Consider the following 25,663-nt stretch of genomic DNA (forward strand, 5'->3'; position numbering starts at 1 on the left):
GGATTCTTCTTATCTCAGAAAAGCTCATATCTAAAATTCAATGTTAACATTTACATAATTTAAATACATTGTTAATTACTTGTTATTTGTTTATACATATGTATATGATCATACAGGATTTTTTGTTATAAATCAATACGAAATACGTGCTCGTTTATTTGTCGTTGTAAAAATTCCATATCATGGAAAAACACGTTGATTGCCGAGGAAATTTAATTCCAGTGATCTAATCGAGACTGAACTAACAAACAGATTATTTTCTGTTAATTCATAAGTTTGTTTTAAATAATGAAAATTTCCATATTCAAAAAAGAGGGAAACAAGACGTTCTATTCATTCTACGTCAACGAAAAAGGAGAAGAACAATACTCGGTGTTAGAGTTGCATGAATCGTCAGCGTGTTAAACGTTTAATTTATTTGATGTCTTTTTCTTCTTCTGCTGTCGTTGACTTTCGTTCCGTAAAGTAGGTTTCTAACCACCACGAAATTACAGTCAAGTAGGTGAAAATGTTCAAAAAATGAAGCATAATTGCGTAATTTGAAGTTACGTCTCTAATCCAACCAACTATTGGTCCTAAGGTCAACGAAACAATACCACAAGTTAAAAGTTGTATACCAGTCGCAGCCGGAAGCTTCGACAGAGGAACATGACTAGGGATTGCAAGGGCCATAAAGATTGTTTTCAAAGCTTTCCCAGCACCAATTAGAACCGCAACTGCCAAGGTAACTCCAAAATTTTGAACGTGTGCTAAAACTGAAAAAAGTTGACAGACATATACAAATTATATGTTCTTTATATGATGCTTTATATGATGCATATACGTATAATAGTATATAGTATATAGTATAGTATAATAGTAAAGAAATGAACTAAAGAACATCATAGAAATACGATAAATATTGTCATTCTATTTCTATAGTTTGACCCGATAAAAATGAGAAATTTAATTGATTCTTTTTAAGTACGTATTACGCAATTCCGATGGGAATTATGTAAGTAAGCAGAAAAATAGTCCGTAATGTCTTAGTATTATACAAAACGGTAAATGATTTTCATATACAAGAATTCATCTATTAACGAGATAGTACTAATTACGTATAAAATATTATTAATTAAAATAATCGAAAGACGAGAGACGTTGTTTTATATACCATATTGATAAACTGAAGGTCAAAGTGAATAGACATTCTCAATTTTATCATTTCCATGTTATTAGTTCTGTCATATACTGAAAGAAATCGCTAAATTTCAAGCAAATGACTGTATTGATTCCTTACCAATACGACCTGCTGCCATTCCACAAACACCAACTAGAAAGAAAGTCCTATTTTGCCATCCGATAAAGTCGGCAATAAAAGGAATTGTCAATCTAGTGGCCACGTCGAAACTAGCAAGAATTGACATCACAGTCGCAATCTCAATTTTTGATAATCCACGTTCGCTCAATATGAACGGCGTTAAGAGCGAAAAATTTAACTCTGCGAAATTGGCGAAGGTAATACCCAACATTATATTTACGTAAACAAAATCGCGAAGAAGATCTAGGTCGAAAAAGATGATCAATGCTTCCAAGAACGTTTTCTTTGTCGTCTTCTCCACACATTCCTAAAATTAATGTATTTTTCTATGTTAGTAGTTTTCTATTTTTCTATTTTTCAATTTTCTTATCTCTTCATTTTTTCTTTTTCTTTGCTTCTCTTTTACACTTTTAAAACTTTAATCAAATTTACCTTCTTCAAGAGTTGATTATTTTCAAATTCTTCGAGCATTATTGAATTTTGTTGCAATTTATGCTGACAATTTGGATCCTTGCAATCTTCAAGATACGCAGCATGTTCGCAAGATTCGCTAGCGATAATCAATGGAGCGGTGGATGGTTGATAACTCAAACGTCTTCTTCGATTTTTTTCTGTCTCACTGTTTGGTCTGTAAACAGTTCTAACGTAATAGTATACTTCATGTACGTATGTATATATGTATACTCAAGCTTATATTTGTATTAACTAAGTGTTACAAAATAAATAATTTAGATTTAGCAATAGCAAAAAGCTGATTTATTTACCATCGAAGATTAAAGTATTACAGGATCAAAATATTTAATATCAATATCAGATTTGGCAGCGAAATACCTATATTGTATATATTTACCTATTAAGATTTTTAACCGACGACCTTTTATTAAGGCTGGGTTGTCTACTTAAATTTATCGATGGTGTTGGGCTTGGAGTCCACGAAAAGCTTTCCTTTCTCGATGATTTAGACGTCATCGACGTAGTTGAAGTGTTTCTTCTAGAGAACCTGTGTATATTTCATTTCTTATCTTTTAAGTTGCTACACATAAAGAAAGCGTTTAGATCTTAAATTTATTGCACGTAAAAACGACGTGCATGAAAATCATGTTATTTAAGAAATATTACTTAGTGGAGTAGGTTAGCTAGTTTCCAATCTGCGCATAATGCGTTTTACTTAATAACTGAAATATAAATTTATGAAGTTCAAACTGTTATTTATAAAGAATCATTATCGTTGAACTAGTTTGTCATTTTTTCTATTGTTATTTTTCTATTGTTTCTTATCACTTTCTACATTGTACACTTCTAGTGACAAAACGAACCACTATGAATCTCAGTTTTTACTGTTATTCTATACATTTTCGCACCTACCATCCATCATTAGCTCGGGACATCATTGGTGTTCCAGGACTCATTACGTCTATACCGGAAGCACCATATTCTTCATCGTCATAATACAAATATTGGCTTCCAAACTTTCTTTTCACAAGATTCGAAATACTATAATTACTTTGCGTATTCTTGGCAACATTTTCCAACGATGTACTTTGACAAGTAACATTCGTCGTTATCTACAAAAAATATAACTACTTTTTGCTACAAGTTTTAAACGTTGATAAAAACCATTTCTTAACATTGTAGTTGTTTCTTATATTGTTTATATATGTTATTAAATGATTCTTATGATAGTTATCTTTACGCTATACCTTATCAGTCATTGGCAATTCTTCGGCATTCACGTTTTTGATATTCGGAGATTTTTCTATATCTCGTCCCTTTTTTACATGCCAAGAAGCAGGTTGCAACAGAAGAGCACAAACTACAGCGTTAAATGCAAAACCGCCAAAAATAAGTATAGTACCTTCCATACCATATATTGGCGTCAGCAATGTAATTATCTAGAAATTAATATAATTATTACTATATTGTATCGACTATAACTTAGCTCTTGTATTAAGAAAGAGCTAAGTAATATAATACAACACGATGAAATAGAAATGTAATATAGTAACTAAGAGTTCAACGTAGGAATATAACTAAGAATAAGAGTGCAGCAACCTCTTTGTAACTGGCTATGGGCCTACTGTACGAATAAATTATTATATTATTGTGTTATTATTATAACTTAACTTTCGGAGCTAAAGGAGATAAGCAACATTTAATATAAATTCATCTTTTCTGTGGAAAAAATCCGCTAGAATTGAAACAGTATGTACAGCTGCCCATATTTTCTATTTAAAGGTAATTTCATGATAAACTTTTATTTCGTTAATACAACATAGCGCTATTTAAATATTTGTTATATCATTGTACTCGTATATCGAAATTTTTTACAACTATATTTTTCCTCATAGATTACTTTTATAAATTTATAGATCATACTTGCAGGTATGATATCTTAAGTTCTTAAAATGCTTTCTTAAACTTCAATGCAACCATAAGAAAACGTCGCAATGTTTAATCTCGCTATCTTGTTAACCAAGAACACAAAGCTCCGTACATTTATGGCTTATGACTAACAAGTAACAATCGTGTATGTAAAGTTAGTCCTTGAACAACGTAAACGTTGCTCTATATCGTTTTGTAAACTATTCATGTATTTTGTAAGGAAATATTCAATCTCGTCATACTTCAGAAAAAAATGGTCTATTCCACTATATTAATCTAATTGTCTAGAATCAATAATTTGGGAATTATTTTATGTGGCACTAATTTTTTATAAAATTAAAAAGTTGTTACACAATTGAAAATTGCACGGAAATACTTAAGTATAATCTACCTGACGTTTCTTTATTTATTGTACGTTCAAGAATTATTATTTTCTTTCGTATAAATTATACTTACTTACTTGCGGCATTATTATTGGTCCTATGCCAGTACAGGTCCAGCTAAGGCTAATAGCAATTCTTATTTTCTTTTTGAAGTAAGCATTTAAAGCTATAGTATTTGATGACATCGTTATACCAAGTCCAGCACCTGAAATCAGCAACTCAAACGTTAAACATCTGTATTTTAATACTTTTTTTTTTAAATAAACTTATAAATAGAGTATCATTGAAATTTGCACGATGAATATTTTATCATGTCGTTCTTTATATTTCGCTGTTAACATTACCCAAATTTATCTATCTTGTATTATCACCTTTAACTTACCGTATAAAATAGAAAAGAAAATTAAAGCTCCGGTAAAAGTTCTTGTCATTGACAACGCTGTGATCGATACAGCGCAAATTAGAGTGCCTACGAAAGCTACTTGCCTATAATTGTATTTTCTAAACAGGGGACCATTAGCTAAACCTACAATGTAAAACATCTTTATTAAAGAATTTTAGATAAATTCGTTAATTTATCGCTGTTTATAATCATGGGGATATGGTACAAAAATTACAGATAGTAGTATTAATGATATTAACACTAATTTTACCAAATGACCTTTGTCAAATGACCGGTTTCAAAATTTAATTTAAAATTGTACATTTGTCGTTTTTTCTTTTGTTCATCTAACTTTATGTAAATTCTTGTATTACCTGATTAATCAATTTCCTAATTTTTGTTAACATAAGAATTTCCATAAAGTTGTATTATTAAACTTGTATTATCTGATTAATCAAATTCCTAACTTTTGTTAATATAAGAATTTCCATAAAGTTAGATGAACAAAAGAAATAACAACGAATGTACAATTTTAAATTAAATTTTGAAACCGGTCGTTTGACCAGGCGTGTCAGTGTTAAGAAATATTCCAATAAAATATAAATGTCATATAACGTAAACAGCGTGCTAACGTAAATAAATTACGCTCAACGTAATTTCTAGATTAAAGTTTCTTTTCGCTACTTGGAAAACATGTTTAAATTATCGCAACTACATAAGCTTTTCCATTTTAAATTCTTCTCAAGATCTATGACTACAACTGTTTGTCAGCAAAGACAATCGTTGCATTTAATTAAGTTCGATGAATTTGTGGGATATTCGTTCGTAATATTACACAACTACCATTGGCAGCATGAAATGATAGGTAGTGATACACCTAGCGATACGTTATAAGATAGTGGAAAAGCACAAAATCCCCATTTGGTGTTAAGATAAAAACATGCTTATTTTTATCAATACCACTGTTACGCACAGTAACGCACTGTTTCATAAACTGATAAAGTTTTATATCGTCATGTCTAGCGAAAAGATAATTAATGATGAAACAGAGTTAAAAAGATTATGTCAAAAGATTATTATGTAAGCGAAAAATCAGTACGAATAATTGGAAAACAACTTACCAGTGCAAGAATTTACTGCAAAATTTATATTTATTATAGTCGTTGTTTGTGACGAATTGATTCCTAGTTCTGCAAATCTGTCTCTAAATATTAATCCGAAAGATTGCAACATTGTTAATATACAAAGCTGTAAAAATTCCATTCACAGTTGATTATATTTTTAGTAAGCATAGATTTCCAATCTAAAATATTTCTTTATGCGAGAATGAAACTTTAACGATGATTTCGCATTATTAATAAGATAAGCTCTAAATTGCAGAATATATAATAAAAATGACAAATTTCGTAATTAAATCAAACATTACATATTTCTGATTTACATTTCAAATAAATCATTGTAATATAAACAATAAGCTTTATGTAAGAAAAAATTGTTTAAATTATGTACATCTTTGTTACATTAGATCATAAATCATATAAAATGTTTAACATTGATTCAACGTTTTGTCATAAAAATGTTATTATATTATAGATACTAAAAATTGAGAATAACCATAACTTACATTAGAAAATCCAGCTGCTACTACTACAACCCAACCCCAACCACCATCAGGTGGTTCAAAATTTTCTTCGGAATTATATACATTTTCCGTTTTTTTCTTTGGCATATTTTCATTTTCATTAAATAACACTTCCTCTTTTTCAGTAGACATGATTACATGACTGAATTCCACAAGATTTGTACGGAAATTTCTGCATCTATTAGTTTTATCTATATTAATCTCTTAAAAATAATGAACTAATACCTGAAAATATTAAGAAGCATTATACGTTCTGTTGCATTAAAGTTGCGATACAGTCATTATTAAACGTATAAGACATTTTAAATTAACGCTAACAGTAACTACCAAACCCTGTGTTATTAAATATTTATTGATTAAAATAAGTATGTTTCGTACACATTTATAGATCAAAAGTTCTTTCGCTTTATTCTAATAGACGCAGCAATTTTTTTTTACTTATGCGATATATGTATGCAATGCTATGCTCCAATTTAATGATTCGAATTATACAGTTGGGACACGTTTATATCATACGTTTATAATGTCTTGAAATTTCATTACAATGAATAAATTGAAGAAATTGAATAATCTTTGGATTATTAAATATATCATACATTATTAAAAATATTATTATAAAATTCTTAAATAATATCGAACGAGCATAGCAATACAAAAACATTTTCTTTCCACTATTAAACTTCCACTTAATAAATTTTTACTTTTAGAATTCAACACTATACCAGCACATTCAACGACTCAGCTCAAATCAACTTATCTAGATTACAGTATATTTGGCTATGTTAAAACGAAGTTCTTAATGCATGTAAAAAATTCATAAAAACTTGTAAAACAATGATAATTCTCGATGGACGGTATGCGCATTCGAAGCATGAAAAATTAAACTAACGTATTCACAATTGCGATTCAAGGTGTGTATTACATCTCGAAAACACATTGACTCATGCTTGATGATGACTGAGATTAACATTTGGCAACATTTCTTAACTTCGGATTGTGCATCTTGGACCTTATGTTATTCAATGACTGCGTCAGAGCTAAATATTATCTGCTTTACATATATGATTAGCTATGATTAGCTCATCGAGCATAAATTTATTGTTTGCAAAAGAATCTCATGTTGTACTAGAGATTCGTTTGAACAAAAAGAGCGATAACAATATTACATTGTAATGCAACGATGCTTATCAATTTATATTTGAGCTTTATTTACTGATTCTATGCTGGAAGCTATTATTTTTCATATTTCATTTAAAATATGTATATTATTTTAAAAATTTAAATGCATTACAATTGTATGTGTAGTGCCTTACTGAAGATTCTGTAATGTTTAATAGTACATATTCGCTATACTGAATATACATGAAACTGTATAGGTACAAAACGTTCAGTTTGTGCTGTAAAATTATTGTGTCGTGTAAAATGATTATCAACTATATGCCGATAGTGCAACAATGTTTAAATAGATAGTACTTGAGCACTCGCACCTATAATATACATGTATATATATACGAGGTCTCCCACGTAACAAATTGTCAAAAAGTCAAGCTATAACTCCGTAACTGTAAAAGATAGAAAAATATTTTATTAAGCGAAATTAAACAGTTTCAAATAACTACATAGCTTAAAAGATTTCATCAAACTGAGTGTATGAAAGGCAAAGAAAACAGAAATATGGAAATGTTGCGGTGTCAGTTTCCATATAATAAATTTTACAATATTAAGATTAAAACATATTTGAAATTAATCAGTTCTCGATATAAGTGCTTTAATAGCTTTTTATAAACAATTTAAAGGTCGATCGATGTATACAAAAATTTATAATTCCATTTAAAGATATACAGGTGATTTTGAAATATTCAAAATACCGTTACTTTCAGAGTGGACACCTACGGCTAGATTAATCAAAATTTTGCCTGATGAAATTCTTTTCTATCTTCTACCGTTGTAAGATTATAGTAGAACAACAGCGATGATATATCCTATACCTATAAGACCTATTCAATAAACAAAAAAACTCAGCTATTCTAGCTTTAGCTCTGCCCTTATTATTGTTGTCATATCACACAAACTATCTCGAGTAACACCTAAAATACGTCATGTCATAATTAGATCTATATGTCAATAACAACATCAATCAAATACATAGTCACTTTGAAAATTTAACGTACATCTGTGTTGATGGTGAAGATTAGCGGAGTTATAGAGGTCGCGCTAAATAAATTTATTTTTGTTTCATCAGAAAATATAACAGTTTAACAAAATTCTTTATCATGATTTAATAGATTTTAGCAAACTCTAAACATTTTTCTCTTTGACTTTTGAGATGCAAGATTTCTTTCTGGCAATTCTTAGCCATCCTACTATGATATCCTTCTTTACGTAAGGTTCTTCAAACTTTGTGTCCGTTCCCTCAAATATACTTTTGCTAATTCTTATTTATCTAATCCCTATTTGTCTAGTTCATATTTATCTAATTTTTATTTGTTTAATTCTTTTATAAATTTAATTCTTTCTGTGTTAATTCCTGGATTTATTTCTATATGTCTGCAAGTAAATCTACTATTGATATTCGATAATAATTTTTTTTTTTAAATTTTACGCTCAATTTTGTAAATAACTTAAGCACACATACATACACATATGTTTATATTTGTTATGTATGGTTGATATATGTTTATATATATTTTATAAAATCCGTGATTTACTGTTGGACATAAGTTTTATATCTTTGCACGTAATTGTATCCATCTGAACTAAACATGTTAATTTACTTTTATTTGAATACATAGTTATATCTCAAATATCTTTATTGATATTTAGTTCTCTTTTACACCTTATTTTTATTATCTTTTGCGAAATTTAATCTCTTTCTCTGATTTGTTTTATTAATAGTCTAGTTTTTCCTTGCAACACAGTATATGGTACAATACAGTAGGACTGCCTATAACGTGAGATACACGTTCCGTGTTATACAGATTTCGCGTTATATGAATCCAAAAGCGCAAAAAAAAAAACTATAACTAAATAAATATGTGATCTTTTTCTAGTATGATAAAATAATATGCGTTCCACGATAATAACTTTTACATAATGCACACTGTAAACAATCCCTCCTTGTCGCACAAGAGTTAATGCAAAACTGAGTTTCGAGTCAATTCAAACGTACGCATATTTTCATATCAGAAATGAGTCATTTCCAGCAATTTCTTCATCACGTCATACGCATGGCGCAATTTTTAGTCGTCGTTATGGGAGTACCGCGTTACAGAGTGTCCGACTGTACAGTACAGTATATCTACAAATTTAGGAATTAGTGTAACTGGTATTCTTTATTTCGTGAATGTACATCAACGTCACCAATACATAAGTTGTGAATATATTATGTATTGATATATAATATAATATTCTATATATTATAACTATATACATATATAAAATACAGGAATATGTAAAATAATAATACTAGTAAATATTAATATATTTGAAAATTTATTACTTACATGAATAAGTGCAACATAAAATTATAAATAAATTATTTGATGATAGAATACTTACAATATATTTATACAAAAATAATTGATATTTATACAATACAATATACAAAAATACATGATATTTATCATAGATTAACAAGTGGTTTATGTTTAAGATCATTTATCAAGGCTAATAATTGTGCACGTTTTGCAAGCACTAATTTTTTTACCTGGTCGTAATTACATCCATCCATTCTATTATTTTGCGAAAGATGATTTATAATAACATCTGTTAAACATAACACATAAACTCCACAATCATAACTATTGCTTTGCTGTGGACTATCTACCTCGACAAACTTCTTGTTAGGTTCTTTCTTATCAAGTACGCAATCCATTACACTCTCTGCAAATTTTGAGGCAATAGCAGCATTAGATCCTTTTGCCGAATCAAAATGATAACATGTTTTATCTCCTTTACAAAATATTAATAAACTCCAATGTGTTCCTCCAGCTGCATCTGTTTTATCACAGTTATTCAAAGGGAAAAACATACATTTGCATTCAGTTATACTATGAGGGTCCAAAAATATAATATATTGATTTGGATCTGTCATTTTCAACAATTGCGTTAATTCAGGACTGATAAAGTAAAAGTCCCTTCTCTCATTCTTGTTAAGTATTTCATCTAAATATTCAAAATAAAATCCTATTATAACATCATTCAACCAATGTGATCCTTGAAGCAATGCAATATCACTTGTTTTCAGTAAGTAGTTGTAGTAGCTCAAAACAACTTCATTTGATGGGTCTGTTGCCATGTTGTCAAGCAATCAGAAACAATACAGATGAAAATCTGTGGAAAGTTAAATTTGAATTATACTTAAAACTATACGATACAGCATATTCATATGAAATAAATAGAAGCAAACCATTTAAGTTAATGTATCGTAAAACAATAAATTTAATATTTAACAAATTAACGAAATTTAATGTATATTAACATTTTTAAATCGGAATGTTATTTATTCGATTGTTTTTAAGTAAATATTATAATATGTGAATAACTTTTCTGTTTTATGTTAGTATCATCTTCTGCATATTATATATATTACCATAGAAATTTAAAGATCTTTTTCAACAACTTTCTTCATCACTTTCGACATAACGAAAACCAAACCACTTTTGTGTCTTCTCTATGTACTAAATGTAAATTCGAATCCTCTCGTATTTTATAACGTATGTCATGTATAAATTAAAACATAAAATAGAGAAGAAACTTATATAAAATAATAAACAATATTTTCTTATGACAACAGTCTCACAGATGGCGCACATTCATTCAACATACTCTAGTTTAGAGTTAGAGGATTTGTTTTTATTTATCTCACGATATACAATTTTTCATGTTTCGATTACATTGGCAACAATAACAAATATTCAACCTGATAATATCAAGTGCCTCACTCTGTAAAATATTTTCTTTTTGACTTTCCCGCATTTTATGACGAACTTTGCAGTTCTGCCACGGCGCAGCGCATTAAGCGCCGCCATTTGTGAATCAATGCTTGTGTTTCACGTTTCACATCAATACGCCATTCTCGAATATAAATTATTAGAGTCTGACAATTTAAATATAAAACTGTAATATGTCAGTTAATAAAATCATATAGACTGAAATACTGAAATAATAAATATCACAAAAATTCATTGATAAATTTTTTATTACAACGTATTTCAACAGTAATAAAAAAAATAAATTGAAAGTACGAAATTATTTCCAAAATTATTTTTCAGAAGTTAGTATTTTACAGTAATTTCTTATTCATTTTCCTTAATTGCAGCAAATATGTCATGAATCTTTCTACATTAACTTCTGACGCGTATTAATTCGTGTAAGATAAAATTTTTCTTCTACAGTTCTCCACAAGTAAAAGTCCATGGACGTGATATCTGGTAATCTCGGAGGCTAAGGAATTGGAATTGTTTATAGAATATACTAGTAAAGTTTTGCAGAAAAAGATTGGAACATCCTATATATACCTTGTAGATCTTTAAATATTAAGTTAAATTTTGTCGAATATTACAAATATTTCTTTAACGTACTAATATACGATAACTAAATCGATATCATAGAATAGTTAATTCTATTTATGAATTTTAAATTATGAAATAGAAATAAATTTGATTTCAATTAAACCTTCTTTGGCCGAGTCATATATCAGTAGCTGTAAATAATATTTCTTGGCGAATGCCACCACTTCTAAATTTATGTAAAAATCCATTTGCTCTACCATCGAATTCAGGGCAATTTAACATCTCTGTGACTGCAGATTTTCCACAAACTATAATCAGTGGTTTCTTGAAAACTAGTCTGATACCAACAACAGATCCATACTTCTCAGCTAATCGACACCAGGTATCATCATAATATTTCGTCTGATTTACTAATCTTGCGATATTTAATATATTTCCAATGCGGGGTAAACCTCGAGGACCTTAAATTTAAAAAAATTAAAAATGTGCATCATTAAATATGTAATTGTTTACATACAAATACATAATTTAAAAAGTTCAGTAGATGAAAGTTTAGTAGACAAAAAAGTAAAAAAAGTAGACCAAAGTTTAGTAGATGAAATTTTAGTGATCGTTATGGTTGAACGATATTTTTATAATTAATACAATCACGAGGCATAGAACTCCAATCCACATTGTTGGCTCAACAAATGTTCACGATACATCAACTCTTGCTAAATAAAAGATAATAAATAAATGATTAAACTATTATTACGTGCCCGTAACTAAACGTTATGGTACGAAGCTAACCAAAGTCCTTTACTAACCATTGCTTATCTCTTTATCTCCTCTTAATAACTGAATAATCCCGGGCTCCCGAGCCTCGAGTCGATTTCGTCCGACTTTTGCCGAACTGATACAAAGTTAAAGCACTCGCTCATGCTGATGCATAATTACTTGTGGTTTAAATTAAATTATTTATAATTATTTCGTATGAAAGACATTTTATTAGATTCACTCTTGTTATTATTAAATTATTATAAATATTATCCCTGTCTATAAGAAATGGTTATATCCATTTCTTTCTTCCCATACAAATTTGTTTCAATAACTCAGGCAACTTATTAAAATAGAAAAGTATCACTGCAATAATTAAGTCGTAGTAATTAAAAGCGTTTCGAAAAATGTATTGATCCAGAAGCAATTGAATATTTTAAGAAACAGAATAAATACGGTTGCAAGTTGTGTCTACATTTTAACGAATGCTGTTTTTCATTAATTGGAAAAGAAAATATATATGAGTTATAACGATTTAAAAATGTGGACTTCAGTCGACTCTATATTCTCTCTCAACCTAATGTACATTTGTATGTACAATATTTATGCAAAGTATAGTTTCGTATATTAATACGATGACATATTTGAATTTGAGAAAAATGTAATTCACTACTTTCTATATTTCACGAAATTTTTAAATCTACATATGTATGGCATTTAAAGCTTAATGAGTTACATTCTGTAACGAAATCGAAAACGCAACTAATGAGAAGAAATATAAGTTTACTACCGCTATTTTCTTAAAGACGTAACGCAAAAAGCAACACCGATCGTCCCGAAGCGCGTTATATAGAGAAAATGCATAGTCCTTTCACTAAAGTATCAGTTAAGAGTACTAAGGTTCAGATGTGAAGTTTCAAACATGCTTCGATCGTAAAGAATTAGTATGCAGACCCGAAATTGTGTAATGTATGTAACAGCGGAGTATTTACACTTGCTAAATAAGACATTAAGTACCGCAATTGATTTAAACAATATAAACGTATTAACAAGACGGAGTTGAACGATGTTAGTCATATAGGATAATATATTAAATTTAACCGTTTAAGTTAATTTTTTCTTGATATTTTGTTTGATACGATAATGGTAATTCCAATGAGGCAATATTATCTTATAAAAATACCCATAGCTCGTCTCTTCATGGACACATAGATTTAGTTCCATTTGGCTATGATTTTATTTTTCATTCATAACGAAAACGCTTTCAACGGGAACAAAAATGTCAATAGGACCTTGTTAATCATTATAGACAGTACACTCCGCTACAATTCGTTCGCACAATCTAAGAATTATACGCTTTTCTCGAGTATCCTCCTCCTTTCCTGTATACTTGCTGAGCGTACGCGTTCATCAAGCTCTGATTTTCACGCACGCCTTCCCCTTCACAAATTCTCGCACGGAATTTTCGGTAGTCGCATACCGAAATTGCTTCAACTATCTAAAATTACAGTTAATAAAATAAAATAGGGTAGTAAGTACTAATATTAAGTACTATTAAAATTAGAAGCTGAAAATATCCACTGACCTTTAAGAATGAGGTCCCGTGGTCATCTCAAGGTAGATCATCGACCGTGAGAAGTTCTCTTCTCCAGCCTCCCCACTCTATCCCTTACCATCACCCCCATTTTCCCCCACTTCCACTCTCAACAGCCAGTATCATACACCGCTGTGACACACTTCTGGCTGGAATTTTTTTCAAACATGTTCCACACTTCAGGGTTCAACGATCCATCCAAGAGTATGATCTGTTACTCGGTAAGCACTGCTAGTAGGACACTGATCTCGATAGCTCTTGAAACGTGTACAAGGGCTGGTACGAAAGTAATGCCTGTTCTTCTTACCGGCTTACCAATTTTTAGATTATCGTATATCATTAGATTGCAAATATTCATGCAAATTCATGTCTATACAATTCTCTAGGCAGAGATTTGTTTCAGCTGTTAAGTATTGTAACGAGTATTATATTTTGGAATATTCTATATATTTTTTCGCATTCTACAATATGTGCATTCTTGCATCTTTAGATCCTCTATAGATTACGAAGAAATGACAAAAATGCAGCCCTGTTTGCTACATGTAATTGCTCTATGTTTACTGTGTTTTACCTCATTCACATTGAATACGAAACATAAGGATTAAATAGTAATTACTTATTATTATAGGGGATCACCTATAGGTGGTATACTAAGGAATATTAGAGAAAATGAGCGAAAGATTCTAAAAATATCAGCGATAATTAATGACAAATTTGAACAACTTTCACTGGTTTTGTGTTCCGGTATAAGTGTTAATCTGTGTAAATAGTCATTCGATTTCTTGCATTTCACTTTTCACATACTGGATTTATGTAAAGTACAATGCTTCAGTAATAGAAATAAATATCATGTAAATTATGGAAAACTTAATTCTATATATACAGAAGTAAAATTACCTAAAACATTTAAATATCAAAGTTATCAAGACTGTCAGCAATGTAAACTTTGTTTTGATTAAATATAGAATGTTTACATTATTTTTCGACATATTAGTTATTTATTCCGTGATGAATACAATTGTGACAGTTGTAACATTACTTTTTTCGTTGTTCAACGACCTTGGATTTTCCAAACGAGTTCTAAAATTTATAAATATACAATTTTGTTTTAATTAAAAATTAAAAGAATATTTGTTAAGAAATGGATGATTGGCATTTAGTTTAATAACGAAAGAATATTAATGAAAGTTTAGTTAATTAAAATATTATTCATTACATTGTATTATTATCATTTTTCAGCATATTTAATAATGTAAAACATTTTTGAAACTAAAAATATTATATATCTTGTAAGATATCACAAGTTAAACAAAAAGATATATTAAAAAAGTATTTACATGGCTCAAAATTGTATTTACAATTTTATAGATATTTTATAATATTATAAATAAATAATATAAAAATAGGAAACCGCAAAACTGAAAGTGTTCACATAGAATGATATTCGTTCAGGAATTTCGTTCAGGAAACAAGCTTAAACATCTTCATTTACTTTTTGCTTTCAATTGTTAGAAACGCTTTCATTTATTCGATAATTTCAAATGAAATATCGATTATTTCGCTCCACTTACTTTCTCTCTCGTATTCGTACGACACCATTATTTAAGGTGAACTTGTACGTACAACCATCTCTCGTAAGTCGTGTTCTGTTTTCATATTTTGTAAAGTAGGTTTCTCATTTTCCGCTAGAGTTCCCCTCGCATATGCGGTCACGTGAATGCAAAAAATTCGGAATTCAAGCATCTAAGACGTGAAACCGGATTTTGACGGAAGAAGTGCTTCCATTTAGAGAAACGAACTAACGACACTTCAAAAAAGTTGCGCATACGCGAAAAGGGTACTGAACGGTATAGATCCTTTTTTTTTTTTTTTTTCTAAAGTTATGAGAACTTAAACGAATACGAAGAAATGGAAGAAAAAGAGGAAAGTAATGGTACCGCAGAGAAAAAAAATGTACACGAAAAGGATTTACCAAAGAATTTTCCATTTTATGCGACGATTATCGTACAAAGCTAGTCGAAACGAACGTACTTGCAAGTACGCGTGCTAACGCGATGCAGGAAGTAGAAGAAAGCGCGTGTAGCGTGTACGCTATTGGAAATGTAGGTGATTCAAAAAGCGTATTGTCAAGCGTGATCTGTCTAGTTTTCATTACGCATATCCGCCCATTGCTATAATACACAGGAAGAATAGAACAAAGCGTATCTTTTTTTTTAAATATCCTGCAATCAGATTCGTGAAATTTTTTGGAGAACACAGAGGTAGAGGCAGGTAGAAGTGGGAGAAGAGGATGAGGAATTGATGAGGTGCCAGAGAGAGGCGGAGAAGAGAGGAGAGGAGAGGAGAGAAAAGAAGAGAAGGGGCCAGAATGACACCGTTTGTGTGTTACTCATTGTTTTGCCGAAAGTGGTAGTAGTAGGGCGCAATGGTGTTAACTACGTATTTACTAAACGACGAAGGTGTAGTGGTAGCCGTTCTAGAACGTCAGATGCTAGCGACGAAGGAAGTGGCTTTCATTAGTAGTGGTGGAGGTGGTGGTAGTGAGCGCGCGGCACACTTCGCGCTTCTCTTTGTAAGTTCTCACAGTACCACGCACCTTGGCTTACTCTCGCAGGTGAAATAAACTGTTCCTTCAGCGCGATTCCATTCCGTTTATCGTACCCGCGGAATTATTCTCTCTTTTTCTATGATTATTCGCGTAACCGTGTTTGTAAAAGATCGAAAATCTTAATGTGTTCAACCGCGAGAAACGGCCTCGGCCCTGCTACTTCTACTAGTGTACTATGTCATTGAGAGGATCTGTTTGAACGAACGAAGAATCAGATATCTCTCGGCGACCTTTCTGTCGCCACGTGCTTCGTGTTCTCTGCATCTTTTTCGCAAATTCGCCGATCTTCCACGCGTACGATTCACCGAATTGGCCAGTTCCATCACCAACGTTCCTGCGCTTCACGTAATTAACGAGCCAGGTAATTTCTTTTCTCTCCGAAAATACATCAATTATCTACTTTTTTTTCGACACATTTCGAGATTTATGTAGAGAATCGCATGAACGATAGATACTTATACGACGGATTATAGTACTCGACTCTCATCCTTGCCTTTTACAATATTGTCAAGTGGTTCCAATATTTGTTCCAATATTTTATTCAAATTATTTCGCTTTAAGATGACGCACCTGTGGAATGTATTTATTCAGGAAATGAATATGAAAAATCATTCCCAAGGAGCGTTGGATAGCAAACGAGTCTTAAAAATATAGGAGAAAGTACACGGTCAAGTTGAAACGCGAGGACAGCTCTGTAGAGACACTAATTCTCCGCTATATTTATTACGCTTGTATACTAAAATTCTGTATAAAATAAAATGAGAAATGTGAATATTTGTATGCAATATAAATACATTATATTTATATTATATAGCAATAGTAAAAAAATCATGATCTATCTATAGATTATATTATATGCAACATAATTGAAGTTATACTTCATAATATGTAAAATTATTTAATCAAATTTATGAAAAATCGATAATTATAAAAATACAGCGACAAAGAAAACTTAAGAAATACGTGTATCCTATTATCAGCGATGAGATCATGAGAAATTGTAATGTTACATAAATAAAAGAATAACAATGATGTTTCGTTACTTTTGTATAGATTACACTGTGATTAGGATATTGCATGGATTGCAACTTTAATATATTATATTACATAATTTAATTTATTGCATATAATAATAATATATCGCATATTTAAACGAAATAAGGAATTTTGTATTGAATAAAATCCAATAGAATTCTATTGCAATCTAATTCAAGTAGAATATGATTAGTAAAATACTCAAATTTATTCCAGTTCGGTATAATTTAAATCTTTAGATTTTCTCGAACGAATATAGTTAGCCGTTGCAGAGATTTTATAGAAGTACGTATTTTCTGATTGATCGACGACTAATTTTGTCCGAAGCCAATAATTGTAACCCAATTTTTTTAGCGAAGCCTTATATTTTTAGATTCTCGCTGACTCCGCTTAATAAATGATTATTATGTTCCTTTCGACATAAATCGATTTTAATGCGAAAATAACGAGGAAAATAGGAAATAGTATAGAAAATAGATGTGAAGAAGCTAACATATAAAAGTTGAATCTGTGTGGATTGAAAACATTTGGTATATATATATATATATATATATATATATAATATATGTATCGCAATTTTCTTTAGTTCCTACTAGTTCGTTATAATTCACATAGAGGGATATCAAGCCTTGATCTGATTTTATGCATCGTGTGAGCCTGAAATGATACCGTTTTGCAGTCATTTTATCTATTATGTACTACTAAAGTTATAAAGCATAATTTTGCAAAAGTTAAACACATAATTTGCAATTGCGAATATTACACAAATTGACTTACATTAGTCACGAGTAAATCGTAATTGACTTATGTTAGTCACGAATAAGTTACGAATAATGTATAATAAATATATGTAGAAATGTTAATATTATATATAAAAATATATGTAATAACGAATAAACCTATAGCAGTATACTATATACCTTATCTAGTGTACTAGATATAATAACAATATAATATAATAACAATAATAAGATATTCCCCCATACGTATAAGTATGCGTAACAAACTTATTCAGTGTGCCCATAATGCGGTATAATATCGTCGCTTACATTGAAAGACAACTAGTTCCTGTTGATTAGAAACAGTATACTATCGAAACCAATAAATTCTTGGCATCGAAACATTGATCCTATGAAATAAGTTGTTGTTTAATTCGCAGAATGTATGGACCGATTTTCTTCGTTACCATTCTCGGAGCATTTCATGAAATTGCCGCCGCCTCGCAACACATTAACAAAGATCTCACGAATCACTACAATGCTCGTTTTCACGTTTACGAAGAACCGTACAGTATCGACTTCACGTATCATAATTACGAGCAAATGAGTCGTTTTCTTCGGACAACATCTCTTCGATTTCAAAACCTCACTGCCTTATATTCTATAGGAAAATCCGTGAAAGGTATGCTTCTCGAGAAACTTTCCCTTCTTCTGCTTACAATTAGTACCGTTTTAGTATTAAAATATTTATCCGGATATATTCATGTTCTATGACTGTATTGCGATATTATGTCAATTACTTAAATACAAGTATGTCTTTGATTTCTGTGACGTTACATATCTATAATGAAACAAAGGTATACATATTTTACAGGTCGCGATTTGTGGGTAATGGTTGTTTCTTCCTCGCCTTACGAGCATATGATCGGTAAGCCCGATGTAAAATATGTGGCCAATATACATGGGAATGAGGCTGTAGGTCGTGAATTAATGTTACATCTAATTCGCGTAAGTAGCTGTACGATACATGTCACAACTTCATTAACGAATTTCTACACGTTCTGAAGAAGAGCAGCGTTATATGTGCATTTACGTGAAAAAGAAAACGCCTGTATTTCATACATAGAATTTATCTGCGTATATTTGAGGATTTTATACCAATAGTTAATATTTCCGATAGTTATAAAATGCATTAATATCTCTTGCTCCTGCCTAAAATTCCTTATTGCTCTTTTGATATCGTGTGTTATAATTATCAATGTGTACCATTTTACTAAGTACGTTTTTAAATGAAACGCTTAGATTTAACGCGTAAATTCGAAGAGAAATTTTTTACGCAAATAGCAAGATATTTCGAAACTTACTCGCTTCGTTAAAAAATTTGTTACGTACCTTTAACACGTTTATTTACGAAATGTAGAAAAGAAGGGAGTAAAATTCAAGAAGAAAATAGAGGAAAAGAAGTTACTTTTGAAAACTTGATGAAAAAGTTCGATATATTTGAGTTAATCACTTATATATATACATATGTAGATCTCGTTACGATGAAGCGGTATTAATATACAGAAATTCTACTTCTTACTTCTAGTTCCTTGTCACCAGTTATGGATCAGATCCATATATTACGTGGCTTTTAGACAATACAAGAATTCATATTCTTCCATCAATGAATCCTGATGGTTTTGAAGTTTCGAAGGAAGGATATTGCGAAGGTGGTCAAGGCAGGTAAGGCTTTACAATGTTTCTATAATGTAAAAATGAAAAAGTACGGAATGGAAGAAATATAATTTTACCAAAAGCAAATACACAGTAAAAAGATCTTGGGCACGTGTATGAAATATATTTACATCTTTTTCTTCGTATCTATTTTTGTCGTAGTAATTTTTCAGCTAATTTGTAACGTATTTTTTCTATACCATCTAACATGTTATTACGTCTAAACGAATAACTATGTTCCTTTAGGTATAACGCACGCGGTTTCGATCTCAATCGAAATTTCCCCGATTACTTCAAACAGAACAACAAAAAAAGTCAACCGGAAACAGAAGCTGTAAAGGAATGGGTCTCTAAAATTCAATTCGTTCTGTCTGGAAGCTTACACGGAGGTGCCTTGGTTGCAAGTTATCCATTCGATAACACACCTAACTCGCGTAAGTTTGTTTTTATACGTGATCATACGTGTTCATATGCGTTCGCGTTAATTGTACCACATTCGTCTACTTTGAAATGTACTTCATATCCAAATTAAAAGATCGGCAATATTATATTTTAAAAATGCATAGTTAAGAATATAAATTATGATAATAACGACCTACACATCCGTATCTAAACATGCTGCACTAACATGGCACACTAACGCTGTGATGTGAATTGTATTACGTAATTAATGTAATTGAAAGTAATCTGATGGTATTGTATAACTTTTCATGCTGTCAGGAATATGCCGGTCAGCGCCATTATGTGCAGGTATAGTATATTTACTAACTTGCTAAAAAAATTCAGACTGGAAGAAAGTAAAAGGACTCTAAATAGATTTGGCGTTATCAAACTTTTTATTGCGAGATAAATAATTTTTTATTAAAAGCAAATAATTTGCTCCGGATAATTCAACTATTTGTTTTAAAATAATTGGTTCGTATGTTAAACATTGGAGATATCATCTCAGTCGACTTAGCTTCTACGGAAACAGTGAGGCGTCTATCTCAATTAAAAATATATCTGTCCCGAATATCAAATATCCTGCGGAAGAGACAACACATCTTCCAATCTTCATGTTATGTATTGAAAGTCATTTGTTTTGACAATCACTATTACCTACCTTACTTGCTTCTACGAAAAGATAAAAAAGAAAGTATTATTGCTGTGGAAGATATAACTGTCATTGGTATTTGCTTGTAATTAAACAACGACATAGGATTTTTGTAAATGGAGATTTTACTAAATTTGAATAACAATGAAACATCTCACGTCAGTATGGCAAAATACAGAGGCCCGACATATCGACGTGTCCAAGAGTTTCTCGGAATAAATTGTCAATGAGTTAAATAAATCATAACTTGTAATATATTTAATGGATTTTACAACGTAATTCTATCAGTTCTAACTTCTTATTTCAAAATGAAAATTTTATAAAAACGTTGCAAATCTTCGAAAGGATATATCAGATCCAAGATGTATACGAACAATTTAGTGTTTCAGAGTTATACTTCGGCGCCGAGTATTTGTCCAGACGATGACGTGTTTCAACACTTATCGTTGGTGTATTCCCGAAACCACGGATCTATGTACCAAGGATTACCCTGCTCGCCATCTCAACCCGGCTTTAAAAATGGTATAACCAATGGTGCACAATGGTATCCACTTACCGGTGGAATGCAAGATTTCAACTACGTATGGAACGGTTGTATGGAAATTACATTGGAACTTTCGTGTTGTAAATATCCTCCTGCTTCTGATTTGCAATTTTACTGGGAAGAAAATCGCGTGGTAAGTTATCAAAGTGACAAGAATATATTTCAAAAGAGCAGCACGTTATCGAACATTTCTTTGCAAGGTACCTTCTCTTGGTTCCTGGAATTAACTCGTCAATGTTTTAAATAGATGCTTAATATGGAAAACTAATTCGTGAAAGTCGTAATAAAATAATGCAAACACAGTTTACCGTAATTGAATTGATACTATATGTGTACTTTACTTACACGATGTATTTTAATTTTCTTTTTAGGCACTTATTAAATTTTTAGCGGAAGCTCATAGGGGTGTCCGTGGATTTGTTATCGATGAAAATGGAAATCCCATTGAGAGAGCATCTATTAAAGTGAAATCACGAGACGTTAGTTTTCTTACTACGAAATATGGTGAATTTTGGAGAATTTTACTGCCAGGAATGTATAAACTAGAGGTAACTTGTTGAAAGTCAAGTTAACAATTTTCACACTTGCATCATCACACCTGATATCTTATAAATTCAAAAATAATTTTAAACCACATTCGATACAGTAATTTAGTCATTTATGCGATATTTATCGTTTTATTTTGTAGGTATATGCAAATGGATATCTTCCACGTGATGTAGAATTTAGAGTAGTAGAACAACATCCGACCTCTTTCAACGTAACATTATACAGAGCTAGTGTAAGTAGAACTTAAAGAATACATATGTGTATGTAAACAAATACATCCATTTTCTCGGCTTTTTTTGTTTACAAAAATGGCTAAACCTAACCGAGTCACCATATTATTTGATCTGAAGACAAAGATTCAAGATGTTATCTCCCCTTTTTCTCTCCCTCTCTCTCTCTCTCTCTTTAGCTTTCTTTCTTTCTACCCATCTATCTATCTATTTCTATCGAAATTTTTTTATTAATTGAAAGTTATTTTACATGCCTTGATAATAGAGACATCCAGGTGAGGATGAAGCTGGATCCAATTTTTATAATGGAAACAGGGACCATATTAATCGGGACCATGTGATACATTTTCGACCACATTCTGGAACCAATACTGCATCCGAGACAAATAGCGGAATTTTTTCATCCATTAGTAACGGATTCAACTCCTTCGTTAATAATTGGTTTGGATGATTAATTATGAGTTAGCGGACAACAAATTTTTTAACAACACTGTTGTTTCATATTAATTTCATAATGACCAACAGAGGCGAAACGATGTTGAAAATGTTTATCATTATTTGTTACTCTATCTGTTGTTATAAATGATGATATAATAATTTATAAAACGGATATTACTGATGAAATTGAATCGGTTTCAAATAACAAAGAAACTTAATTTGTTATCTGAAGAAGTTCAGAGCAGACATGCAGAGCTCAAATTTAAGTATATAGATAAAATTGAACGTGTAGATATCATAATTTATATAGTGAGCAAATATTTATATTTTCTTAATTTTACATGTCTCTATAACTTCGATAATTTATTTTTTATATACGTATGTTCAGATTTCTTATTTATATTATTTAAAAATTAACAATGTGTATTAATTATTTTTATTTTTACTTTTATACATGGTTTAAAGTATTTATTAGTACTGGGAGAGATACTTAATCTTCCAAGAAAATTTCACCTTATAATAAAAAATATTTATGTTAAACACTTAAAAATTAATTTTCATAATTCTATTATTTAAGCAAACAGAATTATTTCTGGGGATTTCTTCTCGTTAAGTTTTAATAGATACATTTTATTTCTAATCTCCTAATGAACAAAATTCTAGTCTCTTGATCAAGAGAACATCAAGTTTTAATCAAGCTAAATTAATTAAAAGATGATTTGAACGAAAATTAAACGTTTCATACGTCAACATTTATATCTAATGTCCATAATATAAGATATAAATATCGATTAATTGTTCTTATAATGATCCGAATTATCTACTCCAAAAATGTCATGAAACAATATTTGATACAAGGAATAACATTTTTTCATAGGTATTCGTAATAGTTTAAATTCATACCACATATCGTATAATAAGGAAGACTGTTTAATGAAACAAAAAAATTACTCGTTATCATCTTCTAATGAAAGTAACAAACACAATTATTTTATATATTATATATATATATATTATTTTACTCGCACACAATAAGATAATGTTCAAAAAAATAGTTTTTAATTGCACTGTTTGCAACATATGTATGAGGTTTATCATATTTGATTTTTACATAACAGGCATGCCGAAATATTGTGCCTTCACTATCGAAATTGTCGTTCTCAAACTTCTTAAGAATAGCATCAAAAATGGCCTTAAAAATTGCGTGATAATTTTCCATCTTTGAATGAGAAATTATCGTTTATTATCTACTCAAATTATATGTTTTGTTGTCCTCGTATAACGTCTCCAATTAGTCATACGAATAAAATAAAACAAAAGTAGGTAAAAGTCGAGAATTCGCGTAACGAAGGGACCTGCTGTAATATATTTTTCTTTGCATATTAAACACAAATTATATTTTTTAAAATACGCGTATATATATATCTATATTAAATGAAAAAATTTTACGCAATATCGGCGTTATATGCTATATAATATTTTACTATAGAAGCCGTATTAACAGAGAAAATATTTAATTTAAAGATAAAATGCAATTATAGTGAAAAAGAAAGTTATTGCAATATAGATAGTACGAAAATCTATATATACCATAAAAAAATTGTATTCAATGTTTTCAAGTACGAAAGTAATATTTTTGTAGAACATTTAGTATCCAAAGAATAAAAAATTAAAGTATAAATAGGTCAATAAAAAAGAACCTTATATTACAACTGAATTATACAAAAGTGTATTAAAATTTTCTAATTAAAGTTAGTTTAAACTAGCTATTTAATATATTCAAGTAAAGCAGTATGTGTGTTCAGTGCAATTATTCAAAATACTAATTGCGATAAGTGGATTTCAATATTTTTAACTTTAATAGTTAATAGTTTGCGAAAAACGTAGTTTCCAATAAAATGATTCCATAATATATCCTGAACAAACAGTTTTGCACAATAACATATTGAGAAAGATTAACTTAATATTCACAAATAAATTATACTTATAATTGATCTAATTTTTAAGCTGCAGAGAGTAACAATAATTTTTATTTTCCTCTACAACTTTGTACTCTTCTATATATTCGTTTTCTTTAAGTTGGTAACTCAGATACTAATTGTAAGTATAGCACGCAGCATTTAAAACTGTTACGATTGAGTACGAATTTCAATATATTATTTTAATATGATCAATATTTTTGAAATTTTTAATTATGTTATAACATTGATAGCAAATTGAAAATAAAAATTTAACTGGAAGTTAAATTATTATCGAAATCAAATAAATGTAAGTACTTAAGTCAAACATTTAAAGCAAATCGTTATTTCATATTACATCGTAATTTAGAATTGTTTAGTAAATTTACTACCGCAATATAATGAAATAAAATAGCTCAGAATAGCCGTAAATATTAATTTAAATTACTGAAAAGGATTTTAAAACATAAAACTATTTATCTCCAGCTAACATTTCCTTTGTTATCTTATTATTATTATTATATATTTGTACTTTAGACTCAGTGCCTGTTACAAAGAGGTTATTGCATTCTTATTACTAGTTTCTTATACTATATGTATTAGATTCATATATTGAATTCTATCTCTTGAAATAGAGAAGCATTGTTATCAACTCTTATTTAAAATGATTTAAGTTAAACATTTTCATAACTTTCCAAATGAATTTTATGATTTTGTAATCATACTAAAAAAATAACTACCGCGTAACTTTTTTAGTATTATTTACAAAAATAAAGATAACCTTGATTATTTATTGAAAAAAGATATTTAACAAATTTTTG

At 29.9% G+C, this 25,663-nt stretch overlaps 3 protein-coding genes across 8 annotated transcripts; 1 reads left to right on the forward strand and 2 right to left on the reverse strand.

Annotated features, from left to right (window-relative positions):
- Positions 1 to 9: 9 nt before the first annotated feature.
- Positions 10 to 8,705, reverse strand: LOC117210433. 2 transcript variants are annotated; one of them, XM_033453444.1, is made up of 10 exons: positions 6,072 to 8,705; positions 5,569 to 5,695; positions 4,448 to 4,591; positions 4,143 to 4,270; positions 3,001 to 3,192; positions 2,666 to 2,865; positions 2,151 to 2,300; positions 1,733 to 1,928; positions 1,280 to 1,607; positions 10 to 755 (listed from the first exon to the last, which is right to left on the reverse strand). In XM_033453444.1, exons 1-10 carry the CDS (start codon positions 6,219 to 6,221, stop codon positions 415 to 417), a joined length of 1,956 nt encoding a protein of 651 aa, XP_033309335.1. In that variant the 5' UTR covers positions 6,222 to 8,705; the 3' UTR covers positions 10 to 414. The 2 variants fall into 2 exon arrangements, with proteins under 2 accessions (XP_033309335.1, XP_033309336.1); XM_033453445.1 differs by having other exon boundaries at positions 5,569 to 5,651; positions 6,072 to 6,155.
- A 964-nt stretch (positions 8,706 to 9,669) lies between these two features.
- On the reverse strand, positions 9,670 to 10,875 carry LOC117210452 (sentrin-specific protease 8-like). Its single transcript, XM_033453484.1, has 2 exons — positions 10,681 to 10,875; positions 9,670 to 10,421 (listed from the first exon to the last, which is right to left on the reverse strand). The coding sequence occupies exon 2, from the start codon at positions 10,384 to 10,386 to the stop codon at positions 9,712 to 9,714; it is 675 nt and encodes a 224-aa protein (XP_033309375.1). The 5' UTR covers positions 10,387 to 10,421; positions 10,681 to 10,875; the 3' UTR covers positions 9,670 to 9,711.
- A 3,224-nt stretch (positions 10,876 to 14,099) lies between these two features.
- Positions 14,100 to 23,224, forward strand: LOC117210447 (carboxypeptidase M). Of its 5 annotated transcripts, none has more exons than XM_033453477.1 (10): positions 14,149 to 14,173; positions 18,755 to 18,996; positions 19,189 to 19,322; positions 19,903 to 20,039; positions 20,277 to 20,464; positions 20,751 to 20,780; positions 21,505 to 21,800; positions 22,039 to 22,215; positions 22,356 to 22,448; positions 22,712 to 23,224. In XM_033453477.1, the coding sequence occupies exons 2-10, from the start codon at positions 18,756 to 18,758 to the stop codon at positions 22,895 to 22,897; spliced, it is 1,482 nt and encodes a 493-aa protein (XP_033309368.1). In that variant the 5' UTR covers positions 14,149 to 14,173; position 18,755; the 3' UTR covers positions 22,898 to 23,224. The 5 variants fall into 5 exon arrangements, with proteins under 5 accessions (XP_033309370.1, XP_033309368.1, XP_033309371.1 ...); XM_033453476.1 differs by lacking the exon at positions 14,149 to 14,173 and adding an exon at positions 16,459 to 16,921; XM_033453479.1 differs by lacking the exon at positions 18,755 to 18,996 and having other exon boundaries at positions 14,100 to 14,173.
- The last annotated feature ends 2,439 nt before the right edge of the window (positions 23,225 to 25,663 follow it).

This window comes from Bombus bifarius, unplaced genomic scaffold (assembly GCF_011952205.1).
Source record: "Bombus bifarius isolate JDL3187 unplaced genomic scaffold, Bbif_JDL3187 scf7180000008203, whole genome shotgun sequence".
NCBI classification, from domain to species: domain Eukaryota; kingdom Metazoa; phylum Arthropoda; class Insecta; order Hymenoptera; family Apidae; genus Bombus; species Bombus bifarius.

What these genes read in the sequence shown, in the direction of transcription:
- LOC117210433 (XM_033453444.1), bottom strand. Translation starts at nt 6,221, where the DNA reads ATGTCTACTGAAAAAGAGGAAGTGTTATTTAATGAAAATGAAAATATG. An exon ending in AATTGCCAATGACTGATAAG is followed by an intron (nt 2,866 to 3,000) that starts GTATAGCGTAAA and finishes TATTTTTTGTAG; the next exon opens with ATAACGACGAATGTTACTTG. An exon ending in TCGGTTAAAAATCTTAATAG is followed by an intron (nt 1,929 to 2,150) that starts GTAAATATATAC and finishes AACTGTTTACAG; the next exon opens with ACCAAACAGTGAGACAGAAA.
- LOC117210452 (XM_033453484.1), bottom strand. Translation starts at nt 10,386, where the DNA reads ATGGCAACAGACCCATCAAATGAAGTTGTTTTGAGCTACTACAACTAC.
- LOC117210447 (XM_033453477.1), top strand. Translation starts at nt 18,756, where the DNA reads ATGTATGGACCGATTTTCTTCGTTACCATTCTCGGAGCATTTCATGAA. An exon ending in TAATGTTACATCTAATTCGC is followed by an intron (nt 19,323 to 19,902) that starts GTAAGTAGCTGT and finishes TCTTACTTCTAG; the next exon opens with TTCCTTGTCACCAGTTATGG. An exon ending in TAACATTATACAGAGCTAGT is followed by an intron (nt 22,449 to 22,711) that starts GTAAGTAGAACT and finishes CCTTGATAATAG; the next exon opens with AGACATCCAGGTGAGGATGA.